General features: G+C 46.7%; 2 protein-coding genes across 8 annotated transcripts in view; one reads left to right on the forward strand and one right to left on the reverse strand.

Annotated features, from left to right (window-relative positions):
- The window catches only part of arhgap9 (Rho GTPase activating protein 9), a 42,629-nt gene extending 35,714 nt beyond the window's left edge, over nt 1-6,915 (forward strand). For all 5 annotated transcript variants that reach the window (XM_062545837.1, XM_062545838.1, XM_062545839.1 and 2 more), the window contains 3 exons: nt 1,253-1,387; nt 1,964-2,069; nt 4,238-6,915. In XM_062545837.1, coding sequence (XP_062401821.1) covers nt 1,253-1,387; nt 1,964-2,069; nt 4,238-4,430 — 434 coding nt within the window. In that variant the 3' untranslated portion in view covers nt 4,431-6,915. The remainder of the gene's footprint in view (nt 1-1,252; nt 1,388-1,963; nt 2,070-4,237) is intronic.
- A 1,687-nt stretch (nt 6,916-8,602) lies between these two features.
- The window catches only part of LOC134092774 (zinc finger E-box-binding homeobox 2-like), a 30,743-nt gene continuing 14,345 nt past the window's right edge, over nt 8,603-25,000 (reverse strand). The window contains exons 1-8 of one of the 3 annotated variants that reach the window (XM_062545843.1): nt 23,408-23,534; nt 16,937-17,257; nt 14,919-15,110; nt 14,237-14,457; nt 13,664-13,772; nt 11,933-13,524; nt 11,243-11,426; nt 8,603-11,113 (exon numbers count right to left, since the gene is read on the reverse strand). In XM_062545843.1, the coding sequence (XP_062401827.1) occupies nt 10,377-11,113; nt 11,243-11,426; nt 11,933-13,524; nt 13,664-13,772; nt 14,237-14,457; nt 14,919-15,110; nt 16,937-17,195 (3,294 nt within the window). In that variant the 5' untranslated portion in view covers nt 17,196-17,257; nt 23,408-23,534 and the 3' untranslated portion in view covers nt 8,603-10,376. Of the gene's footprint in view, nt 11,114-11,242; nt 11,427-11,932; nt 13,525-13,663; nt 13,773-14,236; nt 14,458-14,918; nt 15,111-16,936; nt 17,258-19,510; nt 19,560-23,407; nt 23,535-25,000 lie in introns of those variants that run through there. The other 2 variants (XM_062545844.1, XM_062545842.1) reach the window with 2 other exon arrangements.

Genomic DNA, 25,000 nt, shown 5'->3' on the forward strand with positions numbered 1-25,000 from the left:
CAAGGCTGCTACCCTCTCTCTGCATGTCTACCACGCGTTGCAACCAAGCCTGAGTAGATCTGCCTTGCTCAACGTGCTGTCTCAATTGCTTAATGTCTGCTCTCTTCTGATGAATATACACGTTAACCCACTTCTGCATTTTTTGTCCTAACTGTACAGAATTCTCTCTAGTTTTTACACCAGAATTAAAAATAAAGAATAAACATAAGTGATTGTTTTGGACCCATTTAGGGATCATGCTGACTTTTCAGCTAGGCTAAGTACACACGCGTGACTACACATGCAATCCTTTGCTTGCCATTTAACCGGCCCCTCTCCTATGAAGTTATTCCTCTGTCCTGAAACACGGGCAACTGTTGACTTTGGTGTGACGGCCCTCTGGTGGTCAGTATGGTGTACTGCATCTGATAATAAAAGACAGCATTCTCAGATATCAATTCAGTTGTACTACAAGTTACAAAAAGAAATGTTTTCCAGAATGCTGTGCAGCTAAGAGTTAAAAACCAAACCAAAAGCCAAACCAAACTGACCACTGTTTTTTTGGTGTAGAGGTTGTGTCCTTGACTCCTTGTGTCATTGTGTGCTTGCTTCCTTTGGCCTGGTGAAAGCTTTATGTTGGTATGTTTAGGCGTACATTTCTCTGTGTGTGTGTGTGTGTGTGTGTGTGTGTGTGTGTGTGTGTGTGTGTGTGTGTGTGTGTGTGTGTGTGTCTGTGTGTGTCTGTGTGTGTCTGTGTGTGTGTCTGTGTGTCTGTGTGTCTGTGTGCTTGTTTGTGTGTGTGTATTTGTGCTTTGCTAGCTTGTGTGTGTGTGTGTGTGTGTGTGTGTGTGGCTTGTCTGGTGTTTGCCTTCTGACTCAGTCCTTCTCCTCTACAGACACTAGTGGCCCTGCTGCTGCCTCCTCCTCAGTCTTGGTGGTCTGCTGTGCCTCAGCCGCTAAACGTGCGCTAATCACTTTCTCTCTCTCTCTCTCTCTCTCCTCATCCCCCACTCCTCTCATTTCATCTCTCCTTCTCCCTCGTTCCCTCCATCTTGCCCTCTCTCATCATCTCTCATCATCTTTCCATTCCCTATTAACTCCATGGCTACCGGATGCTACTCTCTCTTTACAACAATGCTTCGCTTTGTCCATCCACCCCTGACCCCCGACCTCCGACCCCCCCCCCCCCCCCCCCCGACCCCTTACGCTCTCCTCATGACCACTCCACTCACCCCTGCCCCGTCTCCCCATCTCACCCCTCCGTTCCCGTCAGAAGAGAAGTTGAACCTGGACCATCCGCAGTGGGAGGACATCCACGTGGTCACGGGCGCCCTCAAGCTCTTCTTCAGGGAGCTGCCCGAGCCGCTCATCCCCTACGGCTTCTTCCACGACATCGTCGAGACAGTCAGTGAGTAATGGGGGAGAGAGAGAGGGGGAAAGAGAGAGAGAGGGAGAGAGAGAGAGGGAAAGAGAAATAGAGGGAAAGAGAGAAAGACAGACAGCGAGAGAAAAAAGATATTGAGAGAAAAAGAGAGAGCCAGGGAGGGAGGTAGGGTAGGAGACAGAGAGAGAGTGGGGGGAGAAATAGAGAGAAAGAGAGAAATAGAGAGAAAGACAGAAAGAAAAAAGAGAAAAAGAAAAAGAAAGAGAGCGAGGGAGGGAGGGATAGAGACAGAGAGAAGGAAAGAGAGAGAGAGAAAGAGAGCAACAGAGACAGAGAGGGAGGGATAAAGAGAGAGGGAAAGAAGAAGAAGAGGACAAACTGTGGGCACTAATGTCTGTTTTCTGGCTTCACTCTAGAGCAGGTCCTTCAACATGAAACCTATGATTAATTTCAAGAGGGCCCATGTTTGTAATTTAGCGCTACTGAATCACCATCCTCAGAATTGACGGAGGACCAATATGTGTGTGTTCTTTGGAAGCCATCAACAGTTTTTTTTGTTGCCTTGACCTTACAATTTCCTCAATTTGTTTTTCCCCACAGAAATGTCCGACTATTTGGATAAGGTGGACCGTATGAAATGCCTGGTGGCCAGCATGCCTCCACCCAACCAAGACACTATGAAGGCCATGTTTCACCACCTCAAAAGGTAGGGAGTGCCAGTTCCTGTTACATGCTCCCCCCTGCACTTACAGCAGTCCAACATTTCTGCCACTTGCTTCTCAAGGCTGCGGTGCCACCACCACAAGTGTCCACTAGAGGGAGTCATTGCCCCACACTGCACTGCACTTCCTTGTGTGGTCCTAATGAGGTCTTTTGTGTTGGGATTGGACCACACAGCAAACCAGAGGCCTGACAACAGCGGTCACTTCAGAGTAATGACAAACGGCCAGTCGGGATGTTCCCTGACTGGCCCTCAATTTAACACACCACCACGCTGCCCTCACCGTTATGAGTTCTCCCAACGTTTGGCTGTTAACCAGCGAGCCCTGCCTGTCGGGCGCTTTCGGCCCCTGACCAGAGTGTTTGCGGTGATATTTTTGTGTACTTTTGCGTAAGCATTGTTTTCCGAGCAGTAATTGTTAGACAATTAGGTCTATTAAATGTGTGATAGACTCTGTGACTTCAAGCGATTTCAAAGCTGGTCCAAAATGACCTGGCACTGGAGTCGCAAGTAAATTTAGTGCTTTGGTCTAGGTGTGGCTCTGTGAAGGATTTGGCCCTGTCCCTCTCTCTCTCTCTCTCTCTCCCTCACTCTCCCTCTTTTTCTCTCTCTTTCTCTCTCTCTCTCTCCTTCTCTCTCTCTCCCTCTCTCTCTCTCTCTCTCCTCCCTGCCCCTTCTCTGGTTCTCATTTTCCCATCTCTACCCCTAAATCTACTCCTCTCCTGTCACCCCCCCCCCCTCCCTCTGCCTCTCCCGTGGGACCTCTGCGGCTCGTCTGCTGGAAGGCACACCAACACCACCGCCGCCACCACTGGAACCTCGCTCGCTCCCCGACTTTTTTTGCGTCCCTTTTCCTCCCCCCTCTCCCCCCCTCCACTCCACACCCCCCCCTTTGCCGTTTTTAATGTGGAAGTTTTGAGCAATTGCTGGCTGCCTCTGTGGCTCGGTGGGAATGGCATTTTTAGAAGAATGCCTCATGCTGTGGCCTTAACCCCTTCCTGTGTCTTCTCTAACACACACAAACACAGTCACACGCACGCAGGCAGGCACACACACACACACACACACACACACACACACACACAATCACACAATCACACACCCATACACACACATGCACACGCAGAGTCTTAAGCGAATGTCACACTGGGTGATTTCCCTATGGTTTCAAGTTGTGGCCTGCATTTACATAATCCAAAGAAAAACCTTAAATTCTTCCTGCTCATCCATAAAAGGGGAACATGTGACCCCAGGCCCAGGCAGAGGCAGCTTCTGCAGCCCTGTCTGACCGACGTCCAGCTGACTACCTGCTGGATGTCCGCACTGAGTGACATGATGGGCCTGCGCTGGGATTCAGCAAGAGATCACACACACTCTTTTTTTCCCCTGAACTGATAAACATATTTGTCCTGTTTCCTGTGTATGGATTAAGCCTGGTCTTAAACGACAAGCTTTTTTTTTTCTATGAAGAGATTTTCATTGAAGTTTTCCTGTTCAGAATGCATGACTAATCTCAATGTAGTCTTGAGTTTTTTTCGGCTGTCATGTAAACATGCTGAATGTATGGGAAACGGGCCCGCGGTGACAAGATGTGTCAAGCCGATCATTTTTGTCTGCAGCATGCAGTTGAGACCAATGGCCATTATGTTGTCAGGGGTCTGTGCAAGATCAGGCTAATTTGTCATCCCAGGAAGTTCTGATCTGTGTTTTTGCCACCTAGGGTGGCGCCCGCCAGAACGGATTGGTGGTGACTAATAGACCGTAGTCATGTCAAGATGCACGGCATGACACATCGTCAATATGCCAGGCTTGCTGGCCAACGTCCAGTTCCAGTGCAGATTCTGCCGAGTCACTTCTCCAGGTCCCGTCGTGGCTCTCCGTTAAACAGGACCAGACAGGGCCATTTAAAAAGCTTCCAGATCTCTGATAGTGTGCTGGACGAGGTAGAGCTACACGGGAAGGCCTGACCACAGTAATGCTATGTTAACAAACCATAATAACAGTGATGCTCTGTCTCTCCTCTTTCTCTCTCTCTCTCTCTCTCTTTCTCTCTCTCTCCCTCCCTCTCTTGTTCTTTCATGTTCCCCTCTATTGCTCTTTCACTCTCTCTTGGTTCTTTCTCACCCGGTTCTCTCTATGCCGTGTTCCCCCAGGGTGATGGAGAACTGCGACGTCAACCGCATGTCGACTCAGAACATCGGCATCGTGTTCGGTCCGACCCTGATGAGACCGGAGCAGGACAACGGGAACATGGCCATCAACATGGTCTACCAGAACCAGGCCGTGGAGGTCATCCTCAGCGAGTGCGATCGGATCTTCGGGACCGAGCCCACGGGCTCCCACTGACACGGGCTCGCGGAGCGCAGGAAGCACAGCGTGCAGGCGAGAGGACGTGAGCTGGGACTGGGAACGGGACTCTGAGCCAACTCACTGTGAACTTCTTCAAAACCCCCTCAAGTCCTACAGAAGGTGTGGATGTCCTCCAGTGTGTGTGTGTGTGTGTGTGTGCGTGTGTATGTGCGCACGCGTGTGTGTTTGGGATGGGCACGTTTTTTTTTTGTTTGTTTGTTTGCTGTCCAGCAGACAGCGCGCAGAGTGTCGTTGGACCGTCGGACCGTCGGACCTCTCCTCCAGATGGCGGGCGGTCTTGACCTCCCCGCTCGCCCGGCTCTGCTTCCCAGAAGATGCCGGATTGCCGAGAATCACCCGCCACATCCACGCAGCCGTCAACAAAATTGTCGTAAATTTTTGAACCGGCAAACATTTGATCCCCGCATGTGTGACGGGTCATATAACTATTTGACGGGTCTTAACTATGGACAGAGAAGGTTAGGGAATTGGACAGTCCTACTCCTCCCAAACCCCACACCCAGATCCACAGTCCTGCATACCATGCACACTTATCTATCCAAAGCAACGCTGGGGACAGGGACCATGTGTGTATTATGAGCATGTGTCCCACCCTGAGAAACAAACCACTTGACCTTGGCATGGCTAGCACCTTCCTCTACTGCTAGGGCGACAGGAAGACACACTTGTTGCACCGTTTAATCTATATGAACGATCAGATTTAAACGTATACATATACCTGTTACTCAATAATAGCGTTATGCAAGCACATTAGGCAAATAGTTTCTGAGTAGTTGGATGGTAATTCAAGCAGAGGCTTAAAAGTGAACGTCCAGTTGAACATGAGAGAGAGAGAAAGAGAATGTGTGTGTGTGTGTGTGAGAGAGAGAGAGAAAGAGAGAGCGAAAGAGAGAGATGTTAATGTTCATCTTGTCAGACTGGAGTGCCTCCCTCTGAAACTCCAATGATATGATAATTATATCATTTCTGTACTCTTGGGGGGAAAGAATTCTCCCTTCTCTATCATTGACTGCGTAAACACTGTGCCAATCCTAATGAGTGTTTGACTGTCTTTTATATTTGAGAAATGGCATCGTTATTTTTGACATCGTAAATGTTACACCAAGTCCATGTTACGTGAGGTGGAACGGACATCAAACTATCGAAAACATAAAACGTGACATAAAGAGGAATTGATGCTGTTGCCGAAAGACAGGCTTGACTGTAAACGGCCACTTTAACTGAGGAATAGGACTATTAATGTTTCTAGAGTCGAGGCTTGTCCAAAGGTCTATGTAATCCATCCCTGAGTAGCTTCTGGAACATTGTTGCTCTAGTTTAGTGTATGTGTGGGTGTGTGGTGAGAGGTTGCGTGAGAGATACGGAAAAGTGTGGAGGTATGTATGCCACTTAGCGCGAGGGTGGAGCGCGCCCTTACGATTGGCCCAAACTCTGCTTTTAATAACAGAACAAAAGAGGAACTAGAAATGCATATGTTTGAAAAAGAGCAGCTTTTTTCCCCCCTCCGCGGCTTTGGTAATTTTATATTGACTGTGGCTTTGGCAGGACACAAAAAAGATCGAGGGAGAAGAAAAGAAGAGGGGAAAGAAGAAAGTGTAGAAGTATTTTAATGTTTGATTTTTATATATTTATTCATTTTTTATTTTCTTATTATTTCAAGTCCCAAGAGTTTGGAGGGTGAGAGGGGGGATGTGGGGAGAGAAGGAGGGGTTGTTGGGTTGGTGGCACTGAAGTAGCTCCAAGATACAGCTGACTGGAGTCGTATAGATGAATTTGTTTTGCTGGCGATGAAAAAGAAAATATGTCAATTCCCGTGCATTTATGTGCAGTGCCTGCCATCCCCCTCTCAACACACACACAGACAGACACGCACACACACACACACACACACACACACACACACACACACACACACACACACACACACACACACATTCCCCCACTCGCACCCTTCCTCCCCCCTCCATTTAATTAGAGTGCCAGTGATTCTGGCATTGCCCTCATTGGGTAAAAATAATTATGCTGTACCTCAACAACCTGCAATTAGCATGTATACCGAGTGCCAGTCCCCACATGGCAACTTTCAAATTTGTCCCAAAGGTTAGTGGCCATGGTGATTTATGATTTCTGTTGTTTGTCTGCGTTGTTTGTGTTGGTATTGTAGTTATTGCGTTCTCAGAGATTGTAAAGCCAGATTTGTTTGTTTTTTTTTTCTTCTTTTTTTTCTTTACTTGTATAATAACCATTCTTATAGTATACAGTGTAAAAAAGAAGGCTTTTGTACAAAGCAACCTTTCCATTGTATGAAATGATGAAATGTCTTTCAGGAAAAAAAAATATTTTTTAAGAACTGCTCATCTCATTCTTGCGCCCCTTGTAAATGTTTTCCTTTTGTCTCTTTCCAAATTCTGTAATTTGAGAGATTTATGTGACAATAAAGAAATCTCCCAATTGCAGTCAACCCAGGCAAGACCAAGTCCCTTGTGTTTTGTTCGGAGTCGCCCGATGTTCCCCGACCGTCAGCCGCTGCGTGTGTGAATGTCGCGCTCAAGCTTTCTCAGGCTTAATCTCAGCCTCCGTGGTGGTGACTTCATCCTGGCACGTTACGGAACAAGAGAAACCCCGTTTATTTGTGGTTTAAGAGTCATTATTAGTGGTTCAGCTACAGTTTATGTACAGTTCAGATTTTTTTTTTAATATATAAATGTTAAATTAGGCACAGTTTTGTGCCATCCTAGTCTTGCTTTGTTTCTCTTCCACGTAGTTAGTTAGTGTCTAGATGATCGGCCCAGGTGTTAAATAATTTTATGATAGAAATGAATGTGCCCATTTACGTAGTATGACTCATATATCCTGTTCTTACCAGGAATTTTAAGTGTTTTTAAAGAGTCGATTGATTTGAATCAACTGAACTCATTCATTTTCTGTGTGTTGTAATGCCAGTTGGGAGGTTATTAACTTGTGACATCTTTAAAAGTTTAAATCAAATTACGGAACATTTTGCTTGCCCCTAAGCTTTTTAATATGAAACACACCTTTGTAATTTACAATCACAATTGTTGGCTGTCCTAAGAACTAAGGAAGACTGACTAATCACATTAAGCAGATGTAATCTATGCTCGAGATAATACATTTCTGTTGTAACCACAGGTAGGCTACGTTTATTTAAAGGATCATGCCAGGAACGGTTACCAGCAGATGTTAGAGCATCACAGCCCACTTCTTCCTGAAATGTGTAGCCATGCATACAGGAGACCTCATTATTTCTGTGCATGTGTAGGCCAACTGCATGTGAGAGAGAGTGCACACATTCATGTGTGCCTGTGTAGGTGTGTGTTTGAGTGCCGGCAGTGAGATGATGTCACCTTCTCTGTTCGATTGCCTATTTCGGTCGCTACTGCTTATAGAGACCACCTCCCTCTCCTCCGCCTGAGTCAGCATGCAAATATCACCCCTTCCCCCCAACACACACACACACACACACATGCACACATGCACACCACACGTATACACACACACACGTACACACACACACACACACACACACAGATAGGAAACAGAGGTGACTGCTGAGAACGTGCCTCTCAGAGACATTTTGTATAGCTTGTGGGAATGTACCTGTGACTATCTTCTCTCAACACTTTTTTTCTCAGTATTCAGCTTATCAACAATGTGGTAAAATGTTTCATTAGTTTCACAAGTTTTTCAGAAACCGTATGCTTCCTAGAGCTTACTCTTTTTTTTTTTTTTTTTTTCATTATTTCATCGGTTAGTGTGCTTCTCTAATGTTGGTTCTCTAAATGACTAATTGTGTTGAACTACATATTGTGTAGGAGGGAAAATTCAAATCTAGTCACTCATCTGTGCGGAAGATATTTCAGTTCTTTAGGATTTCCCACTGACCTGCTGAGTGAAAGGTTCACATTAACACATCAACCTGCAACAAATCAATATAATATCCAACATTATTTTCTTTCTGCCATTCTATCCATATTGTAAAAAAAAAAAAAAAAAAAAAAGACACAAAGGCAATACCATTCAAGTAGCCGGACTACTACACAAAGTTATTTTCACTTAAGCAGTTTTTGTCAACTGTTTTTATGTAAACTTTGAAATATTATTTTAAAAGAAAAACGAATACAAAGCAGTTCCAAAATATGTACATATTTATTACAAAATTGTATTCACAATTGAAAACCCTTATAAAAAATGTATAAAAAGGTTAAGAGATGGAATTTGAAAACAAATGATTTCCAACTTGCCAATGCTGCTTGGCAAGACCATAGTGAAAAAAAAGAAGAATTTGTAAACAAATTCATTTAGCACTGATGCAATTTGTCTTCACAAATGTTAACACCAGCCCTCCAATATTATAACAAGAGGAAAATAAGAGATATCAGAACAGAGCATTTTACACAGTTCAGATGCTGCATAGTAAAAGATGTTTATGTTTTAAAGCAAAAATGTCATAATTAAAGCTAAACAATAATGGAGGACCGAGCACCACATTAACCATGTTGTATAATACTGCAGTAAAAGAAAGCGACGCAGATTCACAACCTCAACTGGAGTGAATTGAGTGCCCTGCTGTACACAACACATTTGCTACAGTATGGAGTGCTTGTCTTTGCACAGAAGATACTGACTTGATCACAGGCCAGCGCAACACTGACATAAAATCTGGTGTCCAATAAGTCACAGTGTTTCTAGTTCAACATTTCTCTCTCTCTCATACACACACACACACACACACACACACACAAGCACACACACACACACACACACACACACATTACAGGGCATACAAGTGTAAGAACCATATTCTTTGCATGCAGAACAGTCTTCAGACATGTTAGGGCCTTAAATAACTTTTTTAACTTTACTAAATTTACTAAAAGGATCAACTTTCAGGCTTTAATGAGGCCCATGGCTCCCAAACTCTGCATCTGAGAAACCCCATAAACATGAGCCGGGCTTGATGGATGGTGTATTTGTGGTGCAATCAATGAAACACTCAATTTTTCTAACCCATCACTTCATAAATACTGCAGGAACAGTGCATTCATTACAGAGACGTTTTAATACTGTGTGGTCTTAGCCGCCGAGGCCACTTCTCCATGAATACGAACTAACAAACAATTAATACTGTCATAAAATTGACACGGTTAAAGCTCTCCAAGTTCCAGTTGTCTATGCACAGAATATCTGTGTTTACATGGCAAGCACTGGGAAGACCTTGTCACGTAGCGAGACAGTTGGCTATTGCACAGCTTGGGTGGGAAAGGCACAGGCACACATCCTGATGTTGAAAACATTTTCAACAAGCGTTACGAGAAAGTGTCATTTCTCCGGGAAATGTAAATAGGTTTTGTGCAGTATGGTGTGGATGGGTGCCGAGAGCCCACAGCACAGGCAGTGGTTTTCAGTCCGGAGGAGCTGCAGTGGTTCAGAGCGAATGTTTTCTCAGTAAACAGTAATGAGCTTGTACGAGAGACTCTCCTTCACCAGTGCCTTTCAATATACTATATGTGCATATTACTCTTTTGACTCAACTACAGCTCTTTTCAGGATTCCTGCTGTATGTTATTTACAGATTTTCTATAACACTGAAATGGAACAACTGAAGTAGTTGAAGATATCCCATCTAATTTCTCGTAATCATTCTCCTTTCGGTCAACCTTTCAGCTATATTTACATTCAATTTATTTATTATATCATGTTTTAATAAGTGTGTGGGTGGTGATTTGGCATATAGGTAGATAATGCCAAGATCTTTTAAAAATGGCTTTGTCTATCCAGGCACTTGGGATATTTTGGCTTGTTCACATTTTGATCATAAAGGCAGCCTTCTTGTCCCAATCCGCAACCCCACCATTGGCTTATGGGAGTCTGGCCTAACTTTGACCAATAGACCATCCCGTCTCATACCTGCTCCTCCTCACACCTTGCATCTGGGCTGCGGTCATTTTTTTCTGCCGTCAGCTCCATGGCTGCATCCTCTTCGTTTGGATCACAGTGGTCATTCTCCTCCCCGTCCGTGTCTGCCCGCCCTCCTCCTCCTCCTCCTCCGCCATTTGACAGGCGGCTGCCGCCCCCCTGCTCATCTCGTTCCTCCTGGCTCCGTGACGCCGACTCCCGTCCAAGACTGGGACTGCCCCGGAGATCCTCTGCCCCCACCCCAGAGTCTGCCCTCAGTTCCTCCCTGTGATTACCCAACGCCCGCTCGTCCACTTCATCTTCCTCGTCCTCCTCGTCTTCCTCCTCCTCCTCCTCCTCTTCCTCCCCCCTGAGCCCTCCATCCAGGCTCGAGTCGCTGAGGAAGTTTGAGGTCTCCTCTGGAGTCGTGGAGATGGCGTTGGCGCTGGCGCTGGCCGCGTTCTGCTCGGGGATGAGGTCCAGGCCCGGGGTTCGGGGATAGCGGGGCTCGTCCCCCATGGAGGCCTCCTCGGCGGGGCCGTCGGTGTCGGTGTCGTGGTCGCGGCTGCAGTAGGCGTAGCGGTGGTTCATGTGCTGGGAGTAGGAGCCAGAGTGCGAGAAGCGCTTGCCGCATTTGTCACACTGGTAGGGCTTCTCGCCCGAGTGTAGGCGGCTGTGCTCGATCAAGTGGTGCTTGTGCTTGAAGGCCTTCTTGCAGATTTTGCACTCGTGGGGACGTTTTCCTGTGGAGGGGGGGGAAACAAACAAGGCGGCATTCTGTAAATAACTCCGACTCATCATTTAGAAAACCCAAATCACGAGATGAGTGTGAGCTTTGTGAGGTTGAGGTCAGGGGAGTCACTGTACTGTACCTGTGTGCTCGTACTTGTGGCGCAGCAGCGAGCTGCTCTTCTGGAACGTCTTGTCGCAGATGTCGCAGGCGTACAGGCCCTCCTCCGTCTTCCTCAGCCTCTTGCGGCCCGGGCCCCCGTCTCCGTCCAGCCCGTCCTCCATCACAGACAGGTAGTCCAGGCAGCCGCGGTTCAGAGCCTCGCTCTGAGACGAGAGAGAAAGAGAGAGATATTCATTTGTGAGCTGCGTGACGTCACGATAGCCTGTGTGTGGAATCGTTTTTTTTTTAAACGCAGACGACCTCGTTCTGTTCTAAAGTAGAATGAAGGTTGTGTGCGGTATTTGACATTACAGTACAGTTACAGTATGATTCAGGGTGAGTAGAAAGTAAGCCCATTAAGCCTCTGATGCTCTCTATGCAGTGGATGCAGGGGCCTTCCCCCGGCATGCAACCTATACATGCTGATTAAAGAATGACATACTGTACTACTAAGAGACCATATAATCACAGAGGAAGCACTAAAGGTCAGACCATGAGACCCGAGGTGGATGAGGAGATGAGTGTGCTCGCTCATCGTTAGTCATTTTGATCCCTCAAAGCTTTGAAGCTCTTCTCACGTAAAAGTGACAAGGCTCAGATTCAGAGGTTTTGTGAAATGATTACAGACAAACTGTTGTGGCTGTGCGGTGGTCGTTGATTTGAGCCTCACCATTAGCGCCTGTCGCTCCTGATGGATCCTCTTGAGGACAGACTCGGTGTCTGAATCCAGCATGTAGGCCATGGGGGAGAGGAAAGCGTTTGGCGTCGCCCTGCTGACGGGCAGCGACGGCATGTTCTCGTGGCCCGCGCCTCGTAGCCCCGCAGGAATCATGGGATTGAACAGGGGGTAGGCCCCGTAGACAGAGCCCCCGAACATGGGGGCTCCCCCGACGAAGGGAGCAGGAGCGCCGGGCTGGAGTGGGGGGGCTCCCCCATACCCCGGTAGTGGTTGTGGGGGCGGAGAGAGCCTCCGGTACGGCCCGTCCGAGTCTCTCCTCTCGGCCCGTGGCGTGCCGTTGCAGTGCCTCTCTCGCTGGTGCTCCAGCGCCTGGTGCTTGGGCAGGGACAGGTCCAGGGGCTCGTTCTGGGAGCCGGCCGACCCGGGGGTCCTGCAGTGCGGAGCGGCTCTGCTCGGCGGGGAGCCCAGAGAGGCGCCGACGGAGTTGGAGAGATCCAGGCCGAGCGGGGAGGCGAATCCCGAGGAGAGCAGGCGCCTACGGTCCTGCAGGGGCGTGGGGGAGGGCATGTCGGCCGCTGCGGCCGGGCTGACCGGAGTCTTGCCGCCGGGGCTGCCGAGCTCGGGGTTGGGCCAGTAGGGGCGCGCGGGCAGGCCAGACTGCATGGGGGAGTGCAGGGCCACCAGGAGCTGCTGGGGCACCGCCTGCCAGGGGCTGCGCTGTAGCGGCGAGCGCTCTTTGGGAAAGCCGTTGCTGAGAGCCGCAGCTGCCGCCGCTGCCACCGACGTGGGCGTCTTCGGGGGCCCCTGGGGGCCGTGCGCGGGCCGGGAGAAGTTGAGCGGGGAGCCGTCCTTGGGCCGGTGGTTGTCGAGCGCCTCGGCGGCTGCGGCTCCGGAGTCGCCGCGGCTCATCTTGCACAGGTAGCGCTCGTGCTGCAGCAGCACGGCCCCGTTGGGGAAGAGCTGGGAGCACCAGCGGCAGGTCACCCCTCCCTCGCGGCCCGGCGCCGGACCCTCCCCGGGCCTGCCCTCAGGCGAGCCCCTGGCCTCTCTTCCGGCCCGGCCCGTTGGCCTCTCCTCCTCCCGGAGGGGACCCCCGTCCTGGCGCTGCACCTCCCTCCTCAACATCTCCTGCAGGAGGTGCTCAAACTTGCTCCCGGAGTGCAGGTAGGGGAGCAGGGTGGTGCCCTTGAAGACGCTGGCCCGGAGCGAGAGCTCGGCCGTGGGGTCCCACAGCCGGTTCAGATCCTGACCCCGGACCTGGTCCTGCTGAAGGCCAGGGTGATGGTCAGCTGACAAGTGCCCTGGCTGCCTTTCCTGGGCGTACGGGGAGCCCTTCCCCATACCGCTGTTACGACCTCCGGCTGCAGGGGGGGGTGATGTGGGGGAGTGGAGGTAGGCTGGGTGGTGGTGGCCGTTAAAGGGCCCTACTCCTCCTCCTGGTCCTCCTCCTCCTCCTCCTCCTGTGGCTCCTGCTCCTCCTGCCGCTCCCCCGTTGAGGCACTTCTTGCTGCTGAGGTGCGAGCTGTAGGAGCCCGAGTGGGAGAAGCGCTTTTTGCAGTTGGAGCACTCGTACGGCTTCTCACCTTGGAAGAGAAAGGGAGGCACAAGCCACTTTTAATCTCCTGCTGAACCACCTCCATTTGTAAAGGGCTCACAGAAACATAAGAAGGTCATAGGGGTCGACCCGCCCTGCTAGCGTTTCCTGTCACATGTGTGTCTTACCACTGTGGATTCTGAGGTGCTCCTTGAGGTGGTGCTTGTACTTGAAGGCTTTCCCACACTGCATGCATTTGAACTTCCTGTTCTCCATTGCAGGGTCAGAGAGAGGCTGCTGATAGGCATAGATATGACTCGTCAATAAGATTATGGATACAATGTGAACTTGATTAATGTGTGTATGTGTGTGTGTGTGTGTGTGTGTGCGTGTCACTTTGTGTGTACTGTATAAGTATCACATCACGAGAACACTACAGCACGCACTCACACACACACTCACACAAACACATACATCCATTCAGTACAGTTTGCATCAATATTATCGACCAATCGATTCAATCTATACCTAAAGGATTTACTGTGAAATGTTCAAAACCAATGCAAATACTATGAAATGAAAATTATATATATATACTATGGGGGCGGTTGATACAATATACTGTATATCAACTTTACATATATGATATCAACGTTGATCCACAAGTTACCATGACATCAGTGTTGTTTTCTGTGTGTTTAGGATCACTTGTTTGTCTCTGCAGCTGAAAGGGTCTATAAGCAGTGCTGCTGTGGACTCACTCTGACCTTGTCCTGGGCTTGGCTGTGTAGCAGCATGTGGCGCTCCATCTGTGCCCGGTAGGGCGTGCTGAAGCCGCAGATGGGGCACACGTTCTGGCCCTCGTCCCGCTCGTGGCAGAACTTGATGTGCTCGCGGAGCGCCGGCTCGCGCCGGTACGTGCGCTGGCAGAACGGGCACGCCAGCATGCCCCTGAGGGCGTCGGGGCTCAACGGGACTCCGTCTGCAAAATTAGAACCTGGGTTGAGTACACATGCATACGCATACGCCTACACATACACATACGCATACTGATATGCATACACACACACACACACACACACACACACACACACACACACACACACCAAAAACCCTTGTTTATTGCAAACACCTGATGGGTGGAAAATATTCACCATACCTCTGTCAAACCATTTCTTAAAATCCCTTTCTGACTGATCTGACTTCTTACCACAGCATAACTCTAAACTAATATGTATACATATACAGTATATACTGTATGCTCTGTAGAAGTGATTCATGATTCATGACCAATGGGGATGTCACAGATGTCAGAGTGCCTGGGTGGGGAAGCACCTGGGCTGCAGTGGTGGCCATTGGTGCAATAACGGCATTTCTTTGTTATTTATTTTTAGCAACGGCATTTCAACTGAGCCGTGTCCATCCACCGGCAGGGGGCTTTACCTCGACCGTCCGGTGACTCATGCTCGCCCGGGGACCAGCAGGTGGGCGGTGTGTCGTCGTGGACACCCCGGACGTGGTGCTGGTACGTGCCGCTGCCATTGTGCGAGTGGCTGTCCAGGAGGCCGCCGCCGTGGGACGCCTTCCTCAGCTGGGCCAGGAAGTCGTAATGGGCCAGTTCCTCCTCGGCCCGACCTGCAGCAACAATACAATGACCATGATCACCACCGGTCAGTCACATCCAGCCAAAACAACATCAAACCAGTGCAGAGTGGAAAAGGCTAATATCAAATGTACTGAATTTATGCTGTGACGTCATTTTAGAAAGATGCTGTGTTGGGGAGAAATTGCTCAGGTTTTTTTTCCATTAACATTGTGCTTGTCTGGTTGTTTAACCTTATGACATTTGATTTCAGGTTTCAATGCCTGTAGGTCTGTATTATATCAATGCAGAGAAAATGCATTCATATTGGAATCACAAAAAAAATGTCAGCCTTTCAAATGAAGGCATTTTTGCTGCAGAGTATAAAGTATATGCGTACATCTGTTGGAATGCACACACTGGCTGTTTATTTGTGGGATTTGTAAATGGTCCATTCATTTGGAAAAAAAAACACAAACCACTTTATTGAATCCACATTTCAGACGGTATTGTTTGAAAATGCATTTGATCACAACTGTCATATGTAAAATTCTATGTCTTAATTGTAAACATCATGGGAGTCTAGCTCAAGTTAGACCTTCCTTTTATTTAAAGTAATTTAAAGTGAATCGTACAGAATATGCATTTTAATATTACAAAACCTTTTCCCGACAGTTGCATTTTGTTACATAGATTTTGTTCATGGTTCTCGTTATGCATTCTAAAGTGGACGCAGCTTACTTGAGCACCAGAGCGAGTTCTGGTTTGGAGTCAAGTAAACCGTGTAAAGAGAGAGAAATTTGTTTATGCCTCCGAGTGGTTGATTTTTCTAAAAAAGAAAAAAGTTGACTTGAAAAGTTGAAAAATGACGGGTGGAAAAAATGACCTAAGACAAATGGTGGCAGTGACAGAAATACCAGCATGGCAGAATATCTCACAGAGAGTCTAAGTGCTTTTGAGCCACCGTACATAAACCAAAACATTGTAATGTGAGGAGAACAAGCTCGGCATGGGAACGCCGGCCCCGTGCGCGCTGTGCTCTCCGACTTTGCGGAGGATTTTTCAAATGTTTGCAGATGTGGGCATCATATTTCGAGCCTGTCTCATGTGGCCAGGGACGAGCCGGTGTGGTTCAGCGCTGTAAAAACTCAGCTTTGCCTTCATCAGGCACAGCATACACACATGGGATGGGATGAGAGGGAGGGAGAGAGAGAGAGAGAGAGGGAGAGAGAGAGGGAAAGGGAAAGCTAAAAAAGAAGAGATAGAGAGAGAGAGAAATGAAGATCAAGAGTGGAGAGAGGGAGAGAGATAAAGGAGAAAAAGTAGAAAGAGAGAGAGAGAGAGAGAAAGCAGGGAGCAAGAAAAGGCGGGAGAGGGAGAGAGATGAGGGGAGAGAGTGAAAGAGAGGAAAGTGCCTGTTTGTAGTTGATCTTTTGGGTGTCTTTGATCTCCCTTTAAAAAAAAAAAATGCAAATGAATAGCATGAGATGCTCGAGTTCTGATTGCCTAACATTAGCATCACTTCGTTTGATTCGAGGAACTGCCTAAGAGACAAATCGTGTGTAACGCTTCACTGAAAGGCCCCTGTGTCAACGACAGACTAAAATCCAAAAAAAGCACGACTTTTACGACACTGCGGTGGCTTTGTTATCTCAACATCACCCGGCGGCTTTTTTGAGTTCCAAGTTGCCAAGCTCCAGCGCCACTGCCATGCCAGGGCCCTTCTGCCATATAAACAGGCGTTTGTGTATCCTCACGGTGCCCTCTCCCTGCCACTTCAACCAGAGAGAGCACGCCGCCACATGAAAAACCTCCCCCTAATTAATGACTCATGGCCCACGAATGTGTCAAATAAGGCCCATGTGTGAAGCGCACTCACTGTAGACGCCTGGCGCTGCCCTGTCTCCATCCCTGCGCACGGCACTCAGGGCGACCCCCTCTCCCTCTCCTCCCCCGCCGGCGGTGGCGGTGGTGGTGGCGGCGGCGGCGGTGGCGGCGATGGTGGAGGAGGCCCAGGGGCTGGGCTCGGGGCTGAGGCTGTGGGCCCGGGCGAAGCGGGCCGGGCTGCCGGGCTCGGTGCCCTCGCTGGGCGTCAGGCTCGTCTTGTCCTGGAGCTCGGCCGCGTCCTGAGGCTCCATGCCCCACAGGAGAAGTTCATCCTCCCCTTCCGAGCTCAGGGAACTCAGCCTCTCGATGTCAACTGCCAAGGCACACGCGCACATGCAAGCACACGCACGGACACAGAGAGAGAGAGAAAGAGAGAGAGAGGGAGAGAGGAGAGAGAGAGAGAGAGAGAGAGAGAGAGAGAGAGAGAGAGAGAGAGAGAAAGAAAGAGAGAGAGGGGGGGAATACAACAGGGAAGGTCAGTTTGTTTCAGACTCTCATCCAGATTTGTTTGTTATGTGACATTACGACACACTGGGGAAACATGAAAGAACATTTTTGTGAGACTTGCAAACCACATTATCAAATTTATCAACGTACAAAACTCTTCATGAGAATTAAGCCATTTTCTCATGATTCATTGATTTTTTTAGACAGTGGGGGCTTTTTCTCTAATCAAGAGGAAATTGAATAAGAAAATAACCAGTAAAGCTGTCTTGCTCATTTTACTTCATATTACTTCATATTACAGAATTTAAGATTTAATGTACTAGATTACAGTTTTTACATGTGCAAGATCGCTGCCCTGGATTTTAATTCCATGGAAGCTCAGATACACAAATGCATAAACAGTCACATAACAATATAACACATAACATAACAATTTGAATGAAAAAGGGACAATAAAAGTAGAAATCTCATAATTAATGTGGAATTGGTAAGAAAAACCTCACACACCGAGAATAACATGAAGAAACACTCGAAACACAAGCAATACTCAAATTTTGTTACTCATTCCTTGTCCTCCCACATGTAACAGAAACACACAGATACACACAAATGCAACAGCTCTTCACATACACAGTATCACAGCTGAGATCAGATCATCCGAATCAAACTTCTGCATGATTTCAATCTGCTTGCTATTAGAAACCTATGCGTGGGATGCTTTCTACAGAGTTGCAGTCTCAGTTGGTGGCCGAGTTGTGTGTTTACAGTCGACAGCTATAGCACAGCCCTCCCTGCAGTAAAATCTATTTTACTTTTTTATTTGGAATGATTTACAGAATGAGTGCACATATTCAACGCTTTGAGTTTCTGAACTTTTTTTTCCTTCTTTTTTTTAAAGAAAAGAAAAAGAAAGTATCTCTCTGTTTTCAAAGTTTTCATTTCCATTTATCCTTCAACAAACATTAAGTTGTAAAATTATACTACGGTAAAATATGTGATTTGAAATGGTAACGTTTTCTGGTGTGCAAGGAGCACACTAGACAATTTGTGTGTCTGAGTGACAGCCTCAGCGGGGGGCTGAATAAATCCCTGCGCCATCTCTGTCCAAAAGTTTGCAAGATCTTCTGAAATCCCCTTAATGTCATAATTACGGGCCGGCAAAAATCCTTTGAGGGAAGAGAGAGGACGGGAAAGGAAAATGCAGGGAATGTTAGCCTAAAATGCTATCCCTTTTCAACAAAACCTGAGGTAAATTATGGCGCTCAATAGCCTAACCAATAGCCTAAAATGCTATCCCTTTTCAACAAAACCTGAGGTAAATTATGGAGCTCTGCAGGACTTTCCCAGAGCAAAAAAGAAAGACAGTAAATGACAATCACAAACACATGGACAGGGATTAAAAGCGTAGACTCTTATTTCCAAAACTCCTTTGAGGACTTGCTGTGATCTTCCCATCTGATTGGTCCTTCATCTGATCATTCTCACCACACTGCAAATATCAATCACTAACTCATCCCGTGCGACCAATAGTGCTGTAAACGAATAATCTCATCCAGTGAAGCATTCAAATATCCACTACAAATAAAAGACACAGTCTCCACATTATCATTTTTTTCATGTGCCTGTCAAAGGATGTAAATGCCCTATTTGAATGTAAATGCACTCTGTAAATATAGGTATTTCATTGCAAAACAGTTGAAGTTTAGGCCACAACTCCACTAAGTTCACCAAAAAACAATGTACTGTAATGCGCAATATAACTGCCAGCTGTTCCTTCCATTGTTACATAACCTGCAAATGTCACCACATAAATTCTGTCCCTTTCCCAGCCATAACTGTCTGAGAACAAAAGAATGTAGAATGGAGTAATTACACAAGTTCTTACGTTGTCTCTACACAAATAGCTACACGTTCGGACAAAAATATGTCACAGCCCTAAAGCATTGCCATGCGTCGCTTGGACTTTCCAGTAATTAAAACCAGTAAAGGATGTGCCAGACTCAGATAACACGATTACGCTATCAGGGTTTCTCTCTCTACAAAACCCTCCCAAAATGACAAGTGTGCGTACGTGATGTTCAAATAAGTGATCTAGATTAGGGACCAGGCAGCTACTCACTTCACAGCTATATTCTGATGTGCGAACGGTCTGGCTCCTCACGTTTCCAGTGCTCATGTGAGAAACCTTAAAGGTGTTTGTTAATAGAACAGGAAGAGGAAACAGTCAGTCTCTGTTTGCCTCAAGCCCCCTGTTGTGGTTTGTGATGGAAATAAGCAGCCATCGGTAGGTCCATTTGACGTGTGCAGTGCAGGTGAGTAAGCCAGTAAGTTAGGGCGGTTCAGATGGGGCCCTGTGGCATCCACTTGTGACTAATCATGGCGTACCACGCAACGACGCACATACAACGTTCCCAGCAGTTACTCATGTACACACACACACACACACACACACACACACACACACACACACACACACACACACACACACACACACACACACACACACACACACACACACACACACACACACACACACAGATTCTTATCAAAACAGTATATTCAAATAAACATTTACACACGAAGACACCAAAACAAAATATACAGATTCAACACAATACACAAACACGCAATCTCTCCTTGCCCCATACATACACACACACACACACAGATGCACACACACACTCACACACACACATACATACATACGCACAAATACACATTTGCAAACGTGTGAAACCATCCCCCCAACTCTCGCACCACCAGCGCAATTCAAAAGTGGCACCTTTTTCAGCAATGACTTGGCACCAGCTTATCTGGCTGTGAGGGAGGTAGTAGAGCGAGCGTCAGCGCGCCAACACTCAGCGCTGGATTTACTCAGAGTAGAGTCTCACAAGCCTTGTCCTCAGCCTGCAGTCGCACACACACACACACACACACACACACACACGGCCCTGCATCCAACATGTGCTCGTTGTTTCTCTGCGGCTTTCTCAAAAACCCCTCTCCTCTCTAGAGCAAAAATGTAAATCAACAGAGGTTCCACTCTTAAGAAGTCGCAGGTCCGGACCTCACACCCTGAAAGTCAGGCTTACTACAACAGCAACAGCAACAGCAACAGCAAAGCCACAGGGTTTCAGGTCCGAGGGCCAGGACTCATCCCATGCATTCATTTCCTCCTTCCTCTTGATACAGTATGTGTGTCTTTCACAACAAAAACACTCAGTTACCATCGTTTTTCTTAAGCACCACCTAAGGGCATGTATCCATACTGTACGTGCATGTGTATGTGTGTGTTTGTGAGTGTGTGTGTTGTATGTATAATTTGATGTGCCTAACTGGCCAGCTATCCGAGGCATGCAAAGCGGTGTTGTTGGGGTTGCACTATTAGCCCAGCAGGGGTTGCTCTGTAAACCCACTGAGCCCAAACCGAGCCCAGGCCTGCTCCACATTAGGGCCAAATTGAGCCTAATTCAGTGTGCCGTGGCAGAGAGTGACACTGCTCCGCATGTGCTGTCATTAAACTCCCATCGTGCGCGGATGGCTTTTATTATGCGCACAGTTGATTTATTTATTTGGATTGCCAGTGCATTCTTCACAAAGTCTTTTATTTGAGCAGATCCAATAAATCTTTGAACAGTGCAGGGGGTTTGGGGGGAAGATGTGTGTGTGTGTGTGTGTGTGTGTGTGTGTGTGTGTGTGTGTGTGTGTGTGTGTGTGTGTGTGAAAGAGAGCTCGTGGGGAACGGTGTGTGTATGTGTATGTATATATGAGTGTGTGTGTGTGTGTGTGTGTGTGTGTGTGTGTGTGTTAGGGGGGTGGTGAAGAAGAACAAGCAGGCCTTGCGAATGAGGACTGCCATTTCACATGCAGCAGCGTGGTCTCGGCATGATTCATTTCTGAACCTTTTCATGCGCCGCTCTTCTGTAGCAACATCAGCAGACACTGTTCTGGGTAAGTATAAGTGTGTGTGTGTGTGTGTGTGTGTGTGTGTGAGATAGAGAGAGCGAGAGAGTGAGTGAGTGAGTGTCATTGTGTGTGTGTGTGTGTGTGTGTGTGTGTGTAAGTGTGTGTTCATATGTTTCTACCAGTGTGTGTGTGTGTGTGTGTGTGTTAGCCTGTCCTACATGAACGGGTTTTGATGACTGACAAGACTAACACTGACGACATGAATATCTTTGTGTTCCAGTAGGAGCACTCAGTCCAACCACAACGCGACAACACTGACACACTTCTTTTTTACGCTGGGGTGTGTCATCATACAAGTGTGACCTCATATCCCAGTCTTATTGAGACAAACAGTTGCCATTAGAAGGAGTTGGGTATTTGTTTGTCTTGTCTAATGCCATGCCATTATTTGCTAATCTCAACAGCTAATAGCGAAGCACAAAAAGACCCCTGTCACTTGATGACCCAAACCGCACAATGTGATTATACCATGACGTCCAGAGCGAGAGAGAGAGAGCGAGAGAGAGAAAGCCACTGAGGCAAGGTGGCCTCTCCTGATCTCAACAATAATGTAAACAGGAAATATGGCAGAAAATCTGGCAGAAAGACAGAAAGAAAAATAAGACGAAGATGACAACAATGCAGAAGAGCATTGACAACAAGAGGCTTTACACTCTTCCAACTTCATTTGTTTTTGATCAAGCTATTTCTTAACGGCATACAGACTACATGTCATGCTGGAAATGAACGACTTGCAAGGGTGTTTATTCTTCTCCTTCACATTCAGATCTTAAATAAGAACACTGTGAGGACACAGACACAGTGTCTGAATGAACTGTCACAGAGGAGCTCCAGGTCTTCATTCATTCTGACTAAAAGTCTTCACACAAACTTAAGTACAACTACTCATGATTTCTATAAGGGGGAGGCAACGAAATGTCATAAAAACGTAATGATAAGCAGACCCTCAAATTAAAAAGAAATTCAATTAACTCCTTGTCTGGCAAATGTATGAGGTTGGCTCATGAAAAAAGAAATGTTCTCCTTTTGATTTTCGCAGGGGTGGAAAAATGATTGGACGTGTAAATGTGTGATATGTGCTGCTGCCAAAACATGAAATGCTTATGTGAATTTAAATACATTTCTGTCTCCTTAAGTGGGTAACTAATACAAACCACACAGAGACAAAAGGTGTAGAAATGTATTTTCTCACAAACGACCTTATGGTGTCTGGATCTTTTGAAGCACACCCATTTTTATCTGTCACGATTTCAGTGGTCTTTTTTTTCACGCGACAAGGTAGAGGAAAGGAAATCCACAACATGGTGTTCTTACCACACCTGCTAATGTCCGTTCTGAAGTGCAAAAATGTGCTGTTTAATGGAGGCTGCATGCATATATATGGAGGAAATGTCAATGCCTTACTTATAGCAGCTATAGTATTCTATCTTTTACACACACATGTATATAAGTATTGCTTCTCATATGGTAATTTCAACGTTTATCAGTTTTATGATTAATATTTTTTCTGTCCCTTCATAACCTTCATTCAGAAGTCCCTTCATAACCTAAACTGATACACACAGGCTCACACCACACACATAGCATTATAGTTATATTTATTAATTCAGTGGCCTCCGATTCAAGGTGACTTACAAAAGGAGGAATAACACTCAAGCTGCAAGCAGAGAAGACATAAGGTAGCAATAGGCAACAAATAAATAAAGTTACTACAAACAATAAATACTACCACCACTACTACTACAACTACTACTATTACTAACACACAGACACAGACATACACACACACACACACGCACGCACAAACACACACAAACACACACTTTTTACTACCCTTTACACACTCTATGGATTATAGGGCTATTGTTCGGCTGACAAAAATGTGCAGCATGCTCTTCTTAGAAAAATCTTTCTATAGACTAGGTCTGTGTGACTACAAAGCACAATTCCTGTGGTAGGGCCACCACGAGCCTCACACACGCTAAAGGTCAGAAACAGAGAGTGCTGAAGAACGAGCACTGAGCGTACGGACAGACTCGCTGAGAGTTACCTTTCGGTGGCTCTTTGAGTAAATGATCATGTTAATCCAGTTCAGCTCGGACAGTCATGGAGGATGATCCTGTGTGTGTGAGTGTGTGTGTATGGTCCTGTGTGTGTGTGTATACCTGATCTAAGCGAATGGGAGGTTTTTTTTCAGACTCGTGAAGAGAATAATTTGACGCCGCTATTTTGACATTCTAACAATGACTCAGTTACACCACATCTAAGTGCAAACACCTCCCCCTCATATCTGTCACATCTCTGAGCACACACACACACACACACACACACACACACAAACATACACAAACACACACAAACACACATAAGCGAGCACATGTGCACAGTCACCCACATTTACATAAACAAGCAAATGTTGATACAAATTACACAAACACAAAGACACTCACAAACACACTCAAAGACCGAGTGCCTCCTGACCTTTCTGATTAGGGTGTTTCTAAAACGTGCCTCTTGCGGGATCGGTGAAACAGAGACACATTATATTTGGTGCCTTCATGTTTTTTTGTCCTCACTACTACAAAGTGAAGCACGCAGCATAAAAACAAGATGAAAAGCAAATATAAAACAAGCCACAAACACAAATACCCATTGATATACATGTTAAAAAAAAACCCACACATGCATACGTCCCCTTAAAAGTTAATTGCTTTGGATGAAAAAACAAACAAACAAACAAACATCTAATTTAAATAGCTAACTTGAAAAAAAGGTACGTTTGTCAGACCTCCCAAGAGGCAACTCCTTTAAGAAAAAAAGAAAAAAGAAAAAAGACGTTTACTATTTACTAAAATATATTTAGAGATTAAAATAGATGAAATAGATTTTCTCTCTGCGAGCAGAGCACACAGAGATTGGACTCCTAATGGCGAACTATCCCTCCCTGTGTGTTGAAACGTGATGCGCGGTCCGCAGGCCAGAGAGCAGACAGCAGCTCTGCATGGAGCGTGATCTGCGTAGCATCTCTTTGTGCTTTTCTAACACGGGCAGCTGAAAACAACACTTTTGCTTCTACTCTTTGGAATGAGCGCGGACCCGGGCGGACAGGGGCCTGGCGCCTCTCCCTGTTCACTCTTTTGTTACAGACACGGTCACAGCTAGCTTGCACAGCTCGGTGGTCTGCAGGATTCACACTTGAAAATGTTCACAAAACTGAAAGGTGTGTGTGTGCGTGTGTGTGCGTGTGTGTATCTGTGTTTGTGTGTCTCTCTGTGTGTCTGTGTGTGTGTCTGTTAGAATGTGAAACAGCCTCTGTACTCTGTTGTGTACGTGTTGTTCCACTATGTGACATTTCTGCTCATGGCCTAAATAGAGTGTTATCACTTTACTTGAGGTCAAACTGTAGCTTTAAAGTAATTTTCCACAAATACGGTTGGAGTAATTGGTCTTGAAACAGCAAAGAAATTTGAAGTAACATTTTAGAATGTAAGCATTAAAACATTAGTATGCAAGTATTAGGTATGCATCATGGGTGCATGTTGATTTTTCTGACATAACAATTCCTAAGACATATAACCCCAGTTATGAGTTTACTGGCTTTGCTGGGCTGTGGCTGACCTCATAACATATTTTACATATTTGT

The sequence above is a fragment of the Sardina pilchardus genome, chromosome 9, assembly GCF_963854185.1.
Source record: "Sardina pilchardus chromosome 9, fSarPil1.1, whole genome shotgun sequence".
Lineage (NCBI taxonomy): Eukaryota > Metazoa > Chordata > Actinopteri > Clupeiformes > Clupeidae > Sardina > Sardina pilchardus.